Below are 18,971 nucleotides of genomic sequence, written 5' to 3'. Positions count from 1 at the left end.
ACAAGCACCTTGTCAATGAGTGGGTAAAAATGCTGCAGGAGACAGAGGTTGTGGATGACTACAAAGAGACCTTTGGATGGCTACCAAGAAACCTTTTTTTTTTCCAGACACAATAGAATGGTTGTAGATATGAGCTCACGGTACCTCTCTCAGCATGTATGAGCTAAAACCAGACAAACTCAAATGTGGTCATGAGAAGTAATCATGAAATGTGTCGCTAACTGAAGCATAAATGACAATTGATACCTGACAGGAGAAAGAGAATCAAATTGTCTTTAATGGTTTGTCCTTCGGTAAGATAACTGTTCTCTGGTGGATGCCTATACACTAGAGTATATACATACAGGACAAGGATTAATTGATAGAAAAAAGAACATGGAATTGAGAAAAAGAGCTCTAGTACTAGGAAGAGTTGGGGAGAGAGTGTGAAAATAATATACCTACTTTGCCAAATATTCTCAAAGAGGGATTTAAAAATACAAAGGGGAGAAATTTGATAAAACAAAATAGCTATATGTTGAGGAAATGAGGAGGAAAAAGATTATTCATAAGCTTAATAACAAAGCCTGAGATGATGATTATATTTGTCTGCATAATTTTTATCATCATATTCTATTACAAAAAACCCCAAGATTATTCTAAGAACGTGTTTTCATACTAAGATGTCTCTTCAGAGCACCTTTAATCTCATTATTGCTGAGGCTGTAGATGAGGGGGTTCAACATGGGGACCACCACCATATAGAACACAGATACTACCTTGTTCTGGTCTGTGGAGTAGCTGGACTTGGGCATCACATAAATGAAGGTGACAGTTCCATAATAGAGAGTGACTGCAGTGAGGTGGGAGGTGCAGGTGGAGAATGCTTTGTGTCGGCCCTCAGTGGAATGCATCTTCAGGATAGTGATGAGGATGTAGGAATAGGAGATGGCTATGACAAACACTGTAATCATAGTAACTGAGCCAGCAGAAAATGATATAAGAAGTACAGACATGCTGATATCAGAACAGGAGAGTTCTGCTAAAGGAGCAAAATCACAGAAAAAATGATCTATTCTATTTGGTCCACAGAAGATAAAAGAGAAAAAGTAAACCATGACGATGAGGGAAGCATTAAGAAAACCACATATATAAGATCCCACAACCAGCTGGATACATACTTGTGTGGACATTTTGGTGGAATAAAGTAGTGGGTTGCAGATTGCCATGAAACGATCATAAGCCATGGCAGCCAGAAGGAAGCATTCAACAGATGCAATGAAATCAGCTGAACCAAGCTGGATGCCACATCCAGTGTAGGAGATACTGCTTCTCTCCAGCAAGAAGTTGACAAGCATACTGGGTGTGACAGAAGATGAAATGCCTATGTCAACAGAACCCAAGTGGCTGAGAAAAAAGTACATGGGGTGATGGAGCTGGGAAGAGACTCTGATGAGAAGGATGGTGCTGAGGTTCCCAGACACAGTCACCAGGTAGATGCACAGGATGATGGTGAAGAGGATGACTTTAAGGACTGGGTCATCTGTTAAACCCAATAAAATGAACTCTGTCACTGCAGTGTGGTTCCCATCCAGAAGAAATGCCATGGGACAGTATAGTTACTGACAAATCAAGGCTGTGATAAAAACAGAATAGGAAGTGTTCTATAAATATTTTACTTCATTTTAATTAATAGATACATAGATAGAATTATGCACCAATATATTATTCAAGAAATTGAATCAAAATGGATGTTTTAATCAGGGTTTTATTTATCTGTGTGAAATAAGGCCTTGAAAATTATTTAAGCAGAGATCCTAGAAATAGGTTATAAATAATAAGTATGTTTTACTTCCATTTATTCAAAATAAAACATACTTAGTAGCTACTAAAGCTAAATATTTAAAATTATTGGACTTTGCCTGGCAAAATGGTATTTCAGGTAAAGGTTCTTGCCATCAATCTGACACCTGATATCAATAGTTTGTTTGCTGGAGCTCAGATGATGGCAGAAATGTTGTCTTCAGGCATCCACACATATAGTATGTTTTCTACACCATTCTCTTCACATAAAAAAAGATCAATATAAAATAATGCAAGTTTTGATAAAAATATATTTATTGTAAGTGCAAAAAGAAATTGATATATAAAATATATTATTAGGTAATAAAGATAAATCTTTGCTAACTTTATTGAATACTTACTAAATCATTAGCACAGGTTTAAAATTTGTTGTTTTTACTATTATGTCTATGACCCATTAATTTCTTTTATGATTTTCATTTTACAGAATGAAGTAGTTTTAAAGTAAGTAATACACACATGTAACATACATTTATATTAATATATAATAAAAAATAGTTGTCATTAAAGCTAAATATTTAAAATTATAAGACTGTGCCTGGTGAGATGGCTTTTCAGTTAAAGATTCTCTCTACCAAGTTGATACATGCACATATATAATTTATCACACACATACACACACACATACACATACACACACACACACACACACACACACACACACACACACACACACACACAATCCATCTCATCAGAGTCTCTTCCCAGCTCCATCACCCCATGTTCTTTTTTTACAGCCTCTTGACTTCAGTTGAACAGGACACACACACACACACATACACAGTATTTAAGAAATTTGATGTATTTACATAAAAACCATGTTTGATCCCTAGCACTCAGAGTTTCTCCTAGCATTCTGTGGTTTCAGTTCTGGGCATCCAGTGGCTTCTTCTGTGGTTCACAAACACTAGATATGCATGAGGTGCATATCTATGTATATACATATATGAACCATTCCTATACACAAAAAATTAAAAAACAAACTTTAAAAAGAGAACTAGAAATAAACATAAAGCTGGTTGGACTCAGTCTATTCCTATTAGTGACCACACTATAAATGAAGGTTGGCTATGAACTTGAAGGCACATACAAATTAAGACAAACAGTTTGGCAGCATTTCAGTTTTCCAATCACTAATACAATGAAAGGTAGTTTGTTGTTGACACTGGTCATAAATTCTACCATTTCTTTAAGTAAGGTCACTTCTTTATCAACTTTTAAAAGGATGATACATTTTCTTTTCAGGATTGAGAAGAAATAGAATTGAGATCACACTAAATTTACAAATGGAACTTCCTATCATAAGGTCATTAAATATGTAAATGATTCTCAGGGGATTACTGTCTTTAAAGTAATTTGAAATATCAATTTCATCACCATGTAAAATATGAATAATGTTATTGTCATATTATAAATTGTTATTGAAACACAACAAATCCTGTCCCAATATCACAGCTTTTTAAAACTGGAGTGTGATGGAATCAATTCACATGATTTTTAACAGAGGATACTGATCAGTAAATATCCAAACTATGAAGATGGGAGATTTATCAAGGTTCACCCAACAAGAAGCAGATTGACTCTCATCTCTCACATTCTATATTTATATTTTCATTTGTCCATTGTGATGTCTTTGATGTTGGAAAACTTATTCTACAAAGGCCTTTGCAACCAAGGCATTCCAAAGCTACTGAACCTGTTAGTCTTTTGGCTGAAGGCTACATGTGTATACACTTGAGGGTCATGACTATTTTGGGTCTTACTAATGGATGGAAAAAATAAGGAGTCTTTGAAAACTGGAGTGTAGCTGGAAAGAGTGGAAGGAGGAAAAACTGTGATTGGGGTGCATCATATGAGAGAAAAATCTATTTCCAATAAAATACAAAAGGATCTTAGTTTTATACCCAATCATTCTGAATTGTTTGCCTATGTAAATATAACATGATTCTATAAAGATTTTTTTCTTCTGTTATACATTTGCCTGATTCCCTTTCACTTCTTTTTTATACCATGTTTGGAAATATAGTATATATTAAAAGAAGAAATTATCTCCATTCACCAACAAAGTAAAAAATTCTTACCTTTTGAAATAAGAATTCATTTCAAAATAAGATGTTAAAAGTTACTGTGACTTTTATAGATGCACAGCTATCTCCACTGTCATAGTTTGCCTCTGAATGTAAGTCCCTGCTGACGCTATGGATTCCAGTGTGAATTCAAATCATCAGGGATCATTACCTCATTCCCAGTGAGAACTGAACAGTTCATTTCACACATGCATACAATTAATTTTCAAAGCCTCTGTCAATCTCAAGTAATACCTTGCTTTCCTCGTCATGTGAGCATTGCTATACTTTCACAATAATCATGGAAGGTACAGGGTCATAAATAATATAAGGTATATCATTCAAGTTGATATTTGATTCATTTTGGTTTGTGTTAGAGAATATTAAACAAAGTAAAAAAGTGAATTATTTTTGTTTTCTTTGTGTACACCATTTTTTCATTTAGTATTTTAGTGGTTGATGTAACATACATCATATTATGTAGGTGCTTTGGTGAATATAGGAAGGAATGAGATACAAAGTTCAATAATAATTTGAAGCAAATTCAATTTTTATAGGCAAGAGTATAAAATATAATTGTTACCTAGAAAACTGTGTAAAGAAAGAGGTATGAATGTTTTCCAAGTAAGGATTAACATTTCATAATTCCCACCTCAATGATGTGACAGGTGGCAAAGCTTATCTGATATAAGGGAAGAAAATAGGCTCAGTCATTTGCCACCTGAAGATTCATATCAACTCTATTGCTAATCTTACTTTCATTAAGTTCTATGCTATACCCTTCATGTTACCTTGAGAAAACATGCAGACCTCTGACAACAGTCAACTTTCATTCATAGTCTTCTGTCCCAGTAGAGGAGAGGTAGAGACAGGATCATCACTGAAAACTCCCTGGTACACTAGCCTGGAGTATGGAACAGTGAATGACAGAAAAGACCCTGTATCAGGAAAGATAGTGACATTGAGTTCTGATTATTATATATATTTACTCTGACATAATGGTACCTGGACTCACATGAACATATGCATAAACATGTATATAAGCATAATCCATACAGCATATATATATATATATATATGTATGTATATATACACACACACATATATACATATATATATGTACATATACATATATATGTATATGTGTATGTCAAAGCTTTCTTCACAGTTATGTATTTAATGCTGTATGTACCTTTGTAGACCAGGCTGGCCTCGAACTCAGAAATCCACCTGCTTCTGCCTCCCAAGTGCTGGGATTAAAGGTGTGCACCACCACTGCCCGGCGTTGCTGTATGTATCTTATCTTTCTCTTTTTTAATGGTCTCATGTAGTCTAGGTGGACTTGAACTTGCTATGTTGCTAAGGATGACCTTGAACTTCTGATCCTCCTGTTTCCTTTGCTCAAGCACTTAAATAACAAGTGTCTAACACTCAGTTATTGTAGTATTAGGGATCTAGAGCAGGGCTGTAAATATGCCAGGCAAGGATTCTACCAATTGGATTATATTCACAAGTTATTATCTTAGGTTCATAATTTGTTTACATATACACACTATGCATACAATCTTTCTTTTTTACAGATGAGAGTAAATAGAGTTTGTATTCCTATGTATTCATGTGTAAGTTCAGAATAAGTTTAGGATTATGACTCAGGTCACATTGGATGCTAGAATATAGTGTTTGGATGACTGTCACTGTATTAGTCAGGGCTCTCTAGAGTCACAGAACTTATGGTAGTCTCTATGTAGTAAAGGAATTTATTGATGACTTACAGTCTGTAGTCCAACTCCCATCAAAGGTCAGCAGCAGTTGTAAATGGAAGTCCAAGGATCTAGCAGTTTCTCAGTCCCACAAGGCAAGCAGGTGAAGCAGAGAGAGCCTTCCTTCTTCCAATATCCTTATATAAGTCTCCAGCAAAAGGTGTGGCCCAGATTAAAGGTGTGTCCCACCACAACTTTAATGCCAGATGACCTTGAACTCATACATCTTCCTATCTTAATCTTCTGGAATTCATAGTCACTATGCGTCAAGATCTCCATGCCAAGATTCAGGTCAGAAACTTGTATCTCTCAGCCTCCAGATTAGGGTCACAGGTGAGCCTTCTAATTCTGAATTGTACTTCATTTCAGATATAGTCAAGTTGACAACCAGGAATAGCCACTACAGTCATCAAAGAGGTTTCACACACAGATATGAAAAAAATCATTAATTAATTCATTCATTCCTTTCAAAAGTATATGTTGAACATTTGTTTTTGTATTCTAGAAACTATGTGAGCACTTTATATAGGTTAAGGAATGTGAACCTCTTAGGTGAAACTTCAGTGAGAAGCCACTACAGAATGAATATCAAACATGGCAAGCAGTGTAGAAGTCAGATTTCATTGACACATTCCTCAGGAGCCACAGATTCCATGCCATCCCAGAATGAAGTGCACCATCATGCTATTGAAATCAAGTTCAGACACACTGATTCTCATTCAGCACAGTTCCTTTAATTTGAAGTCATGTGAACTACTAGCAAAGCAAGTCTTCTGCTAATCACTCTCTTGACAGCGACTGTTGAGATGGATGAGGAAGCTGCTGCACACACTGCTCTCATTTATCAGTAATTTTGTGTTTTGTGTCATCTTTCCCAGAATATTTTTATTTTAATTAAAATATAATAATATCACTTTCCTTTCTGCTCTTTTCTCTTCCAACCTCCTCAACTCTTCACTCTTTAACTCTTCTACTCCCTTTCAAACTGACAATTTATCTGTTTCTCTTTGATCCTTGTTGTTGGTCATATTTAAGGACATAAATATGTAAACTTGCTGAGTTAACTTAGTATTGCTTATGGGTGTATGATTTCAATGCTGACCACTTTGATTTGGATAATAAGTTAGGAGGCTCATTAATGAGAAAGATTATATCTTCCTTTCCCAGCAGCCTGATCCTCAGGAGGCAAATTGTACCTGATGTTAGAAACCAACCAGGTAACCAGGATATGCATCTTTGAGGAGAGCTTGCTACTGACACCTTACTAAGTCAGCATAATTCAAAACTTAATTCTAAATCTTATCCATGCACCAACATATAAGTGAAGCTCTCACCAAAACCCGAAGAAGCTGCTATTTGCACGTAGAGACTATTAGAAATAAACAGAAATTGTTATAATATAGATATCAAGTGATTGTAGGAAGTCCAGGCCAATAGCTATGTGAAATAATATCCTGTACCTAAGGTTTAGTGAACATCTTGAAAGAGGGTCTGGAGGATTACAAGAGTCTAGACTCAGAAGTCAGCTGTAAAACTATGTCTCCTAGAAAAGACAGGAAAACTATTTATAATCCCAACTCATAAATATGGCTGCCTATGTATGACAGAACAATGACAAAACCAATTGTCATGCAAAAATGTAATGAGAAATCTCACAAGATTCAACCCCAAATGATATCATTTTTTAACTTAAGATTTTGATTTTTTATATGACCATACTATTCTCATTATTTCTGTACCACAATCACCATTAACTTCTCTGCATCTTCCTATCTTTGTCTCAAATTCATAATTTTTTAAATATTATTTTATGTAACTACCTTACTGAATCCATTTGTAGTAGATGCTAAGCACATGTTCTAAGAGATGGCCACTTGAAACTGGATAATATATCAAAGGCTTATCCCTAGAGAATATTTATTCTTCTCTTTCATTATCCCATTAAGTCCATGTGATACTTCAATTAGGGGTAGAGATTTGTGAATTTCTGTCTTATATGCTGTCATATCAACTGTTGTATCCTTTGTTCCATTATCATTTATGTTAATGTTCATGTATTATTGAGATTTCATGGGTATCACTTACCTGTCATATTTAGAAGACAATGTTAAGCATGAGGCATCCCGGTCTTTGGTTCCTACATTTTGAGGTCCTCACTACTCTGATGTTCCTTTTGTATTAGATGTAGACATTGAATTGTAGATATATGCATTTGTGGTAACAACCTGTTGTCAGCTATATCCTACATTTTTAACTATGGTGAATTTTTGTAATACTCTCAATATTTTACCCAAAGAATCTTCATAGATAAGTGGGGTAGTGCTCTTATTTATTAGTGGAAACTATATCAATATCATTGTAATCAGTAGACACGTTTTTTGAAGAATCATGTCAATAAATCTAATCATATCAAATAGGGTGCTGATAACAGCTCAAAAATTACTCCATCCTTGTATCATCTAGTAAATATTTCAGGTTTACTTACATGAATATAGATGACAGGTTGATTACAGAAGCATGAGTCAATCAAAGCTGTATCAATGTATAGATTACCCAGCATGCATAATGACTTGTCAAAGCTCAGTCACTGTGGTTCCCTGCAGCATAGCTTAAACATATTTGGTCAGTCAGTCTCCTCTGTCATGAAAATACTACTACCCATATAATCTTTGAAAAGGGGCTTATGAGCCTTGTTCTGTTCCTGCCCTTGGAGTATTTCAGCACCATTGCAAACCAGCTGGAATGAAAGAAACTAGACATTTCTGGGGAGGCAAGTTAACAGGACCTAGGTCAGGCCAAGTTTTTATAATTGAGCATATAGAAATTATATTGTATATGTGTATAGATATATAGATATATAGATAGATAGATAGATAGATAGATAGATAGATAGATAGATAGATAGATAGGTCATGTTGTGTATATATCAACCAATCATAACAATGAGGCAATGAATTGGAAGTAATCATGGAACAAGGAAGCACTAGCAAGTAATGTAATATGGGAAAATTAGAAGAATAGAAGGTAAGAAGAAATTATGCAATTGTATCATAATATAAAAGTAAAAGAAACAATTTTAAAAATACAGGTGATAGAGCTAAAAGAAATGAACTGATCACAGCTCTAACAGTAAGATATGAAAAACAGGATGGAAGGAGCAGGAATTTTTTTAACAGATAAGTTAGGCCACCCTGGTAAAAAGATCGGATTGTTCCATCAGCAAAACAAAACCATGGGCCTCACAAATCTCAAATTCAGTTGTTAGTTTTCAAAGACCATTTTCTCTGGCAAATAGATTACCAGTAGAGATAGATGTCATTTGCCATTTTATATGACTCTGAAAAGAGTGACGAAGTATCACCTTGATATGCAACCTATTACTGAAAACTGATTTGCTCTTGGGGCCCTGAGAGCATGGTACAACCACAAGTCAGAGATCAATTGTCTGTGATGGTTTGTATATGCTCAGCGTAGGGTATGGCACTATTAGAAGGTGTGGCTATGGTGGAGTAGGTGTTGCACCATGGGGGTGGGCCTTGAAACCCTCATCCTAGCTTTCTGGAAGCCAGTATTCTGCTAGCAGCATTCAGATGAAGATGTAGAACTCTCAACTCTTCCTGCACCATGCCTACCTAGATACTGCCATGTTCCTCTCTTGAGGATAATGGACTGAGCCTCTGAACCTATAATACAGCCCCAATTAAATGCTGTTATTTATAAGACTTGCCTTGGTCATGGTGTCTGTTCACAGCAGTAAAACCCTAAGACAGAAAGAAGTTGGTACCAAGGACTGGGGTATTGCTATGATAGGTCTGACCATGCTTTTGTTTAGAAGAATGTGGATTATGAGATATTGGATTTGAAAAGCAGTAGAATACTTTAAATGGGGCTTAATGAGACATCCTAGTAGGAAAATGGAAGATGTTGTTTCTGAGAGTTATTTGAAATCTGCAGACCTGGCCAAAGGGGTTTCAGAAGAGAATAAACATTTCAGTATGTGGCATAGAGACTGTTTTGTGATAATTAAGAAGAGACCAGCATCACTGAGATTAAATCTGTGAAGTGTTTTCTGAGAGCACAAAGAAGCTGTATTCCAAAAATAGTTAAAGTGTTACTGAAGCTCATCAGGACTGTAAACATTACAGAAACCTATACTGATATAAATATGTGTTATCTACCTACATCCTTAGTTACATTTTGTGTGCATTAAAACAATAAATGATGAAAACTTTATACAAGACTTTACAAACATCTAAATGTATTCCTCCCCTTTACTCCTTCTAGATAAGTTCATCAGTAAAGGTCATCATTCTGCCACGTAAAAGATGTGAAAAGTTGGGTATAATACTTGAGTGCATGCATGCTGTACATCATTATCTCTTGATGTTGTAGAATCAATTCATATGTGATGTTGTTCAAGAATATCTGTTACAAAATGAAAAGTAAAAACAATTAAATACATAAATATAGGATGAAAGCAGAAATTATGTCACCAGCAATGACTAAAAGAACTAATACAATGTAGAAATTAATGAAATTAAGATTAGCAAGAGAACTGAACTGTCTCTTCAGGTCAACCATGCTTTCGGTTCTACACTATATTATATAAATTGATACAAACTGTCTTTTGTTTGATGTGTGAGCTATGAAATGTTTATTCTTACCTAGAAATCATCCACATCACTCTCTACTCATTATTTTCTATTTAACAATAATATTTATAATCTTGCCTTAAAAATGTGAGTACCTATGATAATTGTTATTCAACTAAACACCTCATCCCTGCCTATACTCACCAAAGTACCAAGTAGGTTGTTACGTCAACCACCACTAAAAGAGTAAAACAAAAACTCATGCACATTGAATGAAAGAAGGCAAGATAGTTCATTTTAGTGATCAGTTCAATATTTCCTAACTTGACCTAACCTGAAACAAATATTGGCTTGCAGGAGTATTTACCTAAGATAATTTGTTAAGATGTATGGCCCATAATTACTCAGTGAAAGTACATCAATACTCACACAAATTGAAAAACAAGAGATTGCTTGAGATGTATGGACTCCTTGAAAATTAATTGTGTTTCTGTTAAATGAATTGCTCAGTACTCACTGGGAAAAAGATAATGATCCCTGATGCTTTGAATTCACACTGTAATCCAGAGCCTCTGCAGGGACTTATCCTCAGTGACAAACAATGACAGTGGGAAACAGCTTTGCAGCTATAAAACCATAGTAACTTTGAATGCCTTAATTCGAAATGAATTCATATTTCAAGAGGTAAGATTTTAAATATATTAGTAAATGAAGATTTTTTTCCTTAACATATACCATATTTATAAACCATACCATGGTGTTGAAACCTGTCAGATGCAATTATGCAGTTATATAAAAGAAGAGAAAAACAAACTTTCATACAACCACTTTGTATTTTACCAGTAAGTTTTTCAGAATGATCAGGAATAAAATGAAGTTTTCAAAGTTTCCTTATTTATCTATCCATAAGTAAGACCTTCATAGCTGTACATATGTACCACTCACCAAACGGCTAAAAGTTCACTACCTTTGAAATGCTTTTGGTTTACTGTCAGGGTAATATCCTGTGTAAAGGACTGCTTTGTTTATGGACAGAATGTGCTAGCCTCACAGGCATCACTGTAGACAAATGCAGATGTAAGTGTAGAATGTGAGGGATGATAGTCAATCTGCCTCTTGCTGAGTAAGCCTTGATAAAGGATTTAATAACTTAGGTTGAATATTGAGTATTGTCCTCTGTTAAAAATCATGTGAATTCATTCCATCATATTCTAGTTAGAAAACAATGTGATACTAGGTAAGGAACTGCTGTGTCTAAACTAATAATTACTAATAATATGTTAAATATTTATATTTTGCATGATGGTAAAATCAATATTTCAAATAATGTTAGAGAACAATGATCTATTTGAAAGAATTTAAAATATTCAATCAGTTTACAACAGTAAGCTCTATTTATAAATTTAATATAATATTTATTCAGTTTTACAAAGAATAAGATCAACATTGCCAATAAAGTATCTTTCTATGTACTAAACATGGTAAAGCTGAAATACTATCCTTCTGTCTTAACCTGATTTGAACAGCATTGCCCAATGTTCACTTACAATGTGCTTACTAAGAGCAATAGGCAGAATTCAACCACCTGGCATTCATATCTAATACTCTTTTTAAAATTTGTTACTTTTTCTAAGTATATATGAGTGCTGCCTCCTGTACATACATATACCATGTGGATGCCTAGTGTGGGTAAGGACCATAACAGGGTATTGGGTCCCAAGAACTGTAAAAACAGATTGCTGTGAAAAACAATGTGGATGTTAAGAATCAAACACAGGTCCTCTGCAAGTACAGTTAGTGCATATATCCTGAGAGCAATCTCTGAATTTCACAACAGGTTACTTCATATATACATGTGATATATATATATATATATATATATATATATATATATATATATATATATATACACACACACACATATATGAGAGAGCCAGGACTGGACTACAACACATCTTAAAAGGAAAAAAACAGAAACAAGAACAACAGAAAAGAACTCACTTATATTTCATGGAAATAAAATTATAAATTATTAATGAATACAAGTTTTTAAAAATTCTGTGTTAGACATTTCATCAGCATTCCATAATTTAGCTACAATTTAAAACTTCATTATATAATTCTATAATTTTACTTTTTATTCCTTTGTTATAATAAGTGGATTATGTTGAAAGGACTCATAATTTTATCTTCATTCATTTATTTATGTATCTGAAGAGAGTGATGCAGGTAAATGCATAGGTTTGAGGACAACATCCAGGAGTTACTTCAACTATCCCACCTTGTGAGTTGCAGGAGTAAAACTCTGGATGTCAGAGTTGAACAAAAGTCAGGCTTGGAGGGAAGATTCTTTACCTGCCAACCCATCTTACCTGAAGGTAGCATGATTTTAAATACTTAATAACAATTAAGTATGTTGTATTATAAGAATTAAAAATAAAAATTATTTATTTTTACCATATTTCTAGCTTTTCTGATTGAATAATTTGAAGAATTTATTAAACAGAAATATATAAACAATGAAAACCCTGAGTATAACATCCATCGTTGCTCTAATTTTTGGATAATACATTTACTTGTAATGTTTCCCAAATAGGTACTATAGAAAATCATGTAACTATTATAAAACCCTCCCTGTAATACCTCCATCACAGCCTCGATCTTGCAGCAACTATACTGTCCCATGGCTTTCCTGGAGGATGGTAACAACACTGCAGTGACAGAGTTCATTTTATTGGGATTAACGGATGACCCTGTCCTCAGAGTTGTCCTCTTCACCATGATCCTGTGCATCTACCTGGTGACTGTGTCTGGAAACCTCAGCACCATCCTTCTCATCAGAGTCTCTTCCCAGCTCCATCACCCCATGTACTTTTTTCTCAGCCACTTGGGTTCTGTTGACATAGGCTACTCATCTTCTGTCACACCCAATATGCTTGCCAACTTCCTAGTAAAGCAAAATACCATCTCCTACCTTGGATGCTCTATACAATTTGGTTCAGCTGCTTTCTTTGGGGGACTTGAATGCTTCCTTCTGGCTGTCATGGCTTATGATCGCTTTGTAGCAATCTGCAACCCACTGCTTTATTCCACCAAAATGTCCACACAAGTCTGTGTCCAGTTGGTTATAGGATCTTATATAGGGAGTTTTCTAAATGCTTCATTTGCCACAGTTTCTGTTTTTAATTTGTTCTTCTGTGGACCAAACATAATCAATCACTTTTTCTGTGATTTTGCTCCTTTGATTGAGCTCTCCTGTTCTGATGTCAGTGTCCTTGTATTTGTTATCTCATTTTTTATTGGCTTAATTACTATGATCACAGTGTTTGTCATAGCTATCTCCTACACCTATATCCTCATCACCATCCTGAAGATGCGCTCCACAGAGGGTCGCCAGAAAGCCTTCTCCACCTGCACCTCCCACCTCACTGCAGTCACTCTTTTCTATGGAACTGTTACATTTATGTATGTGATGCCCAAATCCAGCTTCTCCACAGACCAGAACAAGGTGGTGTCTCTGTTCTACCTGGTGGTGATCCCCATGTTGAACCCCCTCATCTACAGCCTCAGGAATAATGAGATTAAGGGTGCTCTGAGGAGACAACTTGATAAGAAAATGTTTTCTCAGAGTACTATATTGTTTTGTAAAATTTAATATAACAATGGCAATTACCTAAGACCAATAGGACTGTCAACTGGAGTTTAGTTCTTCACCTTCTTGTTATTCTTCTTGTCATTATCTCCTTTTACTTCCAGTATATATAGCTATTGTATTCCATTGCATTTCTCTTTTGTATATTTTGATGTCTTTGAGAACATTATACAATGTATTTTGACTATGTTCAGCCCCTCTCTCAACTCTTCAGTCTAACTCCCTCTACTACACAATGAATTATTCTTTCTTATCAAATCTATCTTGTGCTTCCTGTAATTACTTAGGTATTTAGGCTTCCACTGAAGCATGGTTGTCCTACCAGGGGCCACACATTTATTCAAAAAATGATTCTCTTTCTCCTAAAAGTTATCAGTTGCCAAAAGCTCCTCAGCAACCTGTGAACTTCATGTATTTGTCCTCTCCAAGCTTGAGTTTTGTCTGGCTTGAGTGTTGACATCCAAATAAACTAATGTAAGATCATATTTTAACTCATTCTGTTGTGCCCTGAAAACATTTTTTCATCTGTAGTCACCCACAATCTCTGGCTCTTAAAATCTTTCCACCTACTCTCAAAAATGATCCTGAGCTTGGAAAGAAAGAGGTGTGATATATGTATTTCATATAGTGCTGAGTCTTCAACAGTCTCTAACTCTCTGCACATTGGCAAGTAGTGTTAATCACTATCTATTGCAAAATAATCTATTGGTATGATAATAAGTCATAGCAAATTGGTTTGACACTATGTCCATTGAAGGAAATAATGGTGATGGGTTCTTCCCTAGGGCCTGTCTAGCACAGATTTGGACTCTTGTAGTGGTATTAGGTGTGATTTTCATCTTATGGCGTTAGAGTTAGACCCAATAAGAAAGTTGTTTATTCCCATATTTGTGCCATTACAGCACTAGTAAGCCTATCTTTCCTGGATGGTGCATATTGGACTTGAAATGTTCACAAGATAAATTATATGTACAACATATAATTGAAAATATGGTGTTTTAGGATACACCTATTTTAATCTTTCTATTTACTTTAGAATAGATTCCAGATACTCTTCTTTTCTCAAATCCTTTTGAGTTTCATGCTCTAATATCACTTGTCTCATGGGGATTTCATTACTAGCCTATATGAGGTAATACCACCCACTCATGCCACAGCTTCCTTTACTAACCATGTCAGCACCATTCATTCTTCCCCACCACATTCTATGTTTTTAAAGGCTGATTCATCTCTAATGTTTTCTTCACTGAAGTATTAATTCCATAAGGATTTTTTCATTCATTAATAAATCTTTAGTATCTGCTTGTTTTGACAATATAATAAATACTCAATAAAAAATCTAGATGGATGAATGGTTCAGTACTTATCCTGTATCTACCTGAAAAGTAATTCCAAAGTTCTGAAACAATATTCCGAAAAGAATTTCTTGTCATGACAGAAGACATTGCTGGTGTTTGATGGCTTTTCACTGTGCTCTTTATAAGACATCCTCAAACATGTGAAAAAATGAGATTGTAATCTTCATTGGTACAGTTTTTTACTGGTCATTAACATTATTTCTCACATACCCAGGCTCAGCTAATACCTAAGAGAAAGTATAGAAAACATCTGAACACTTTGACATTAGAGCTACAGATTCAGGTTTTATGTTCGGTAATTTGTAGTTAACATGACTAAAGTTCTAAGGTCTCATGTAGTCATATCCACCTTTAAATTGTACCCAATATGCTGAGATGTTTATCAAGTGCTAAAAACTTTAAGCAAGCTGTCAAGAGAGCTAGGTATAATGCTCCCAATAGTGCCTGCTCTTAATGTGAGAAAGCAGAGGCTTACCAGAAAAAAAAAAATGCCACCATGCCCAATAATCAGGCTTTGACCACAAGAACCTACATGGCAGAAAGAGAGAATGTATTCACACAAGTTATACTCTTACACACACACACACACACACACACACACACACACACACTAAATGAAACCAAAAAAAAAAAATCAAGAAGTGGGCCAGACAGACTAGAGATACATAACATAGGGTAGAATTAAGAGGAGATCTGTGGAACAGGAAAGATGGCTTAGCTTTATGAGCACATACTACTTTTGCAAAGAATGTGGGCTTCCCACACCCACATTGTACTCATGGCCATGTACAATTACAAGTCTAGGGGTTTCAGCAAACTTTTCTACCTTCTACTGTCACCTGGCATGCATCTGATACACATCCTTAAATGCAAAACACTCATACATATAAAAAGAAAAAGGAAATAGTTTTAAAAATGAAAAAATGGGGTCTAAGGCAGGACAAGCCAGGAGTGCACAGGAAACCGAAGTGGCAGAGCAGCTGGGACAGGATCCTTCCTGCCTCCATCTGCACCCAGGAGGTAGGGCTGTTCTGCAGCCCTCTGTGTAGGGGTCTTACCAGGAGAGAGCTGGTCTCCCAGGAGTGCTGACACAGGCTTACAGACCCACAGGAGGAACAAGGTCCAGCCAGAGGCAGGAATAACATCTAACACCAGAGATTACCAGATGGAGAAAGGCAAATGCAAGAATCTTACCAAAAGAAACCAAGACTACTTGGCATCATCAGAATCCAGTACTCCCACCACAGCAAGTCCTGGATACACCAACACACTGGAAAAACAAGATTCATATTTAAAATCATGTATCATGATGCTGATAGAGGATTTAAAGAAGGACATAAATAACTCCCTTGAAGTAATACAAGAGAACACAAGTAAACAGGTAGGAATCCTTAAAGAGGAAATACAGAAATCCCTTAAAGAATTACATGAGAACACAGGTAAGTAGAAGCACTTAAAGAGGAAACACATAAATCCATTAAAGAATTACAGGAAAACACAACCAAACAGGTGAAGGAATTGAACAAAACCATCCAGGAAACAATAAAGAAATCACAAAGGGAGATAACCCTGGAGATAGAAAACCTAGGAAAGAAGTCAGGAGCAAGCATACTAACAGAATACAAGAGATAAAAGAGAGAATCTCAGATGCGGAGTATACCATAGAAAACCTTGACACAACAATCAAAGAAAAGGCAAAATGCAAAAAGTTCCTAGTACAAAATATCCAGGAAATCCAGGACACAATGAGAAGACCAAATCTAAGGACAATAAAAGAGTGAAAATTTCTGACTTACAGGCCAATAAGCATCTTCAACAAAATTATAGAAGAAAACTTCTCTAACCTAAAGAAAGAGATGTCCATGAACATACAAGAAGTCTACAGAACTCCAAATAGTTTGGACCAGAAAAGAAATCCCCCCAATCACATAATAATCAAAACACCAAATACACAAAACAAAGAAAGATATTAAAAGCACTAAGGGAAAAAGTTCAAGTAACATAAAAAGGCAGACCTATCAGAATTACACCAGACTTCTCGCCCGAGACTATGAAAGCCAGAAGATTTGGGGCAGATATCATACATAACCTTAAAGAACAGAAATGCCAGCCCAGGCTACTATATCCAGCAAAACTCTCAATTACCATAGGAGGAGAACCCAAGGTACTCCATGACAAAACCAAATTTACACAATATCTTTCCACAAATCCTGTCCTTCAAGGGATAATAAATGGAAAACTCCAACACAAGAAGGGAAATTATATCCTAGGAAAAGCAAGAAAGCAATCTTTCAAGAAAACTAAAAGAAGATAGCCAAATGAACAGAATTCCAACTCTAACAACAAAAGTAACAGGAAGCAACTATTACTTTTCCTTAATATTTATTAATATCAATGGATTCAATTCCCCAATAAAAAGACATAGATTAACAGACTGGTTATATAAATAGGACCCAACATTTTGCTGCATACAGCAAACCCACCTCAGTGACAAAGACAGATACTACCTCAAAGTAAAAGGCTGGAAAAAATTTTTCCAAGCAAATAGTCCCAAGAAACAAGCTGGAGTAGCCATTCTAATATGGAATAAAATCAACTTTTAACTTAAAGTAATCAAAACAGATAAAGAGGGACACTTCATACTCATCAAAGGGAAAATCTACCAAGATGAACCTCTACACTCCAAATGCAAGGACATCCACATTCATAAAAGAAACTTTACTAAAACTCAAAGCACACATTGCACTGTACACAATAATAGTTGGAGACTTCAACACCCACTCTCTGCAATGGACAGAGATCATGGAAACAGAAACTAAACAACGACACAGTGAGACTAACAGAAGTTATGAAACAGATGGATTTAACAGATATCTATAGAACTTTTTATCCTAAAACAAAAGGGTATACCTTCTTCTCAGCACCTCATGGTACCTTCTCCAAAACTAACCATATAATTGGTCACTAATCAGGCCTCAACTGATATAAGAAGATTGAAATAATTCAATGCATCCTATTAAATCACCATGGACTAAGGCTGGTCCTCAATAACAACAAAAACAATAGAAAGCCCACATACATGTGGAAGCTTAACAACACTCTACTCAATGATAACTTGGTCAAGAAAGAAATAAAGAAAGAAAATAAAGACTTTCTAGAGTTTAAAGAAAATGAAGCCACAATGTACCCAAACTTATGGTACACAATGAAAGCAGTCCTAAGAGGAAAACTCATAGCTCTGGGTGCCTCCAAAAAGAAACTGGAGAGAGCATACACTAGCAGTTTGACAGCACATCTAAAATCTCTAAAGCAGAAACAAATTCACCCAAGATGAGTAGATGGCAGCAAATAATCAGACTCATGTCTGAAATCAAATAAGTAGAAACAAAAAGAACTATACAAAGAATCAACCAAACCCAGCGCTAGTTCTTTAAGAAAGTCAACAGAATAGATAAATCCTTAGCAAGGCTAACTAGAGGGCACAGGTACAATATTCTAATTAACAAACTCAGAAATGAAAATGGAGACATAACAGCAGAAACTGAGGAAATCTAAAAAATCATCAGTTTTTTTCTACAAAAGACTATATTCAATAAAAGTGAAAATCCTGGATGAAATGGACAACTTTCTAGACAGATACCAGAAACCAAAGTTAAATCCAGATGAGATAAACGATCTAAACCATCCCATATCTCCTAAAA

At 35.3% G+C, this 18,971-nt stretch overlaps 2 protein-coding genes across 2 annotated transcripts; one reads left to right on the top strand and one right to left on the bottom strand.

Annotated features, from left to right (window-relative positions):
- Positions 1-561: 561 nt before the first annotated feature.
- On the bottom strand, positions 562-1,612 carry LOC116100822 (olfactory receptor 483). Its single transcript, XM_031384551.1, has one exon. It carries the CDS (start codon positions 1,584-1,586, stop codon positions 639-641), a length of 948 nt encoding a protein of 315 aa, XP_031240411.1. The 5' UTR covers positions 1,587-1,612; the 3' UTR covers positions 562-638.
- An 11,302-nt stretch (positions 1,613-12,914) lies between these two features.
- Positions 12,915-13,998, top strand: LOC116100821 (olfactory receptor 484-like). The gene has a single exon (XM_031384550.1). The coding sequence runs from the start codon at positions 12,944-12,946 to the stop codon at positions 13,913-13,915; it is 972 nt and encodes a 323-aa protein (XP_031240410.1). The 5' UTR covers positions 12,915-12,943; the 3' UTR covers positions 13,916-13,998.
- The last annotated feature ends 4,973 nt before the right edge of the window (positions 13,999-18,971 follow it).

Source organism: Mastomys coucha, unplaced genomic scaffold (genome assembly GCF_008632895.1).
Source record: "Mastomys coucha isolate ucsf_1 unplaced genomic scaffold, UCSF_Mcou_1 pScaffold21, whole genome shotgun sequence".
Lineage (NCBI taxonomy): Eukaryota > Metazoa > Chordata > Mammalia > Rodentia > Muridae > Mastomys > Mastomys coucha.
This window is presented reverse-complemented; position numbering and strand designations above follow the sequence as displayed.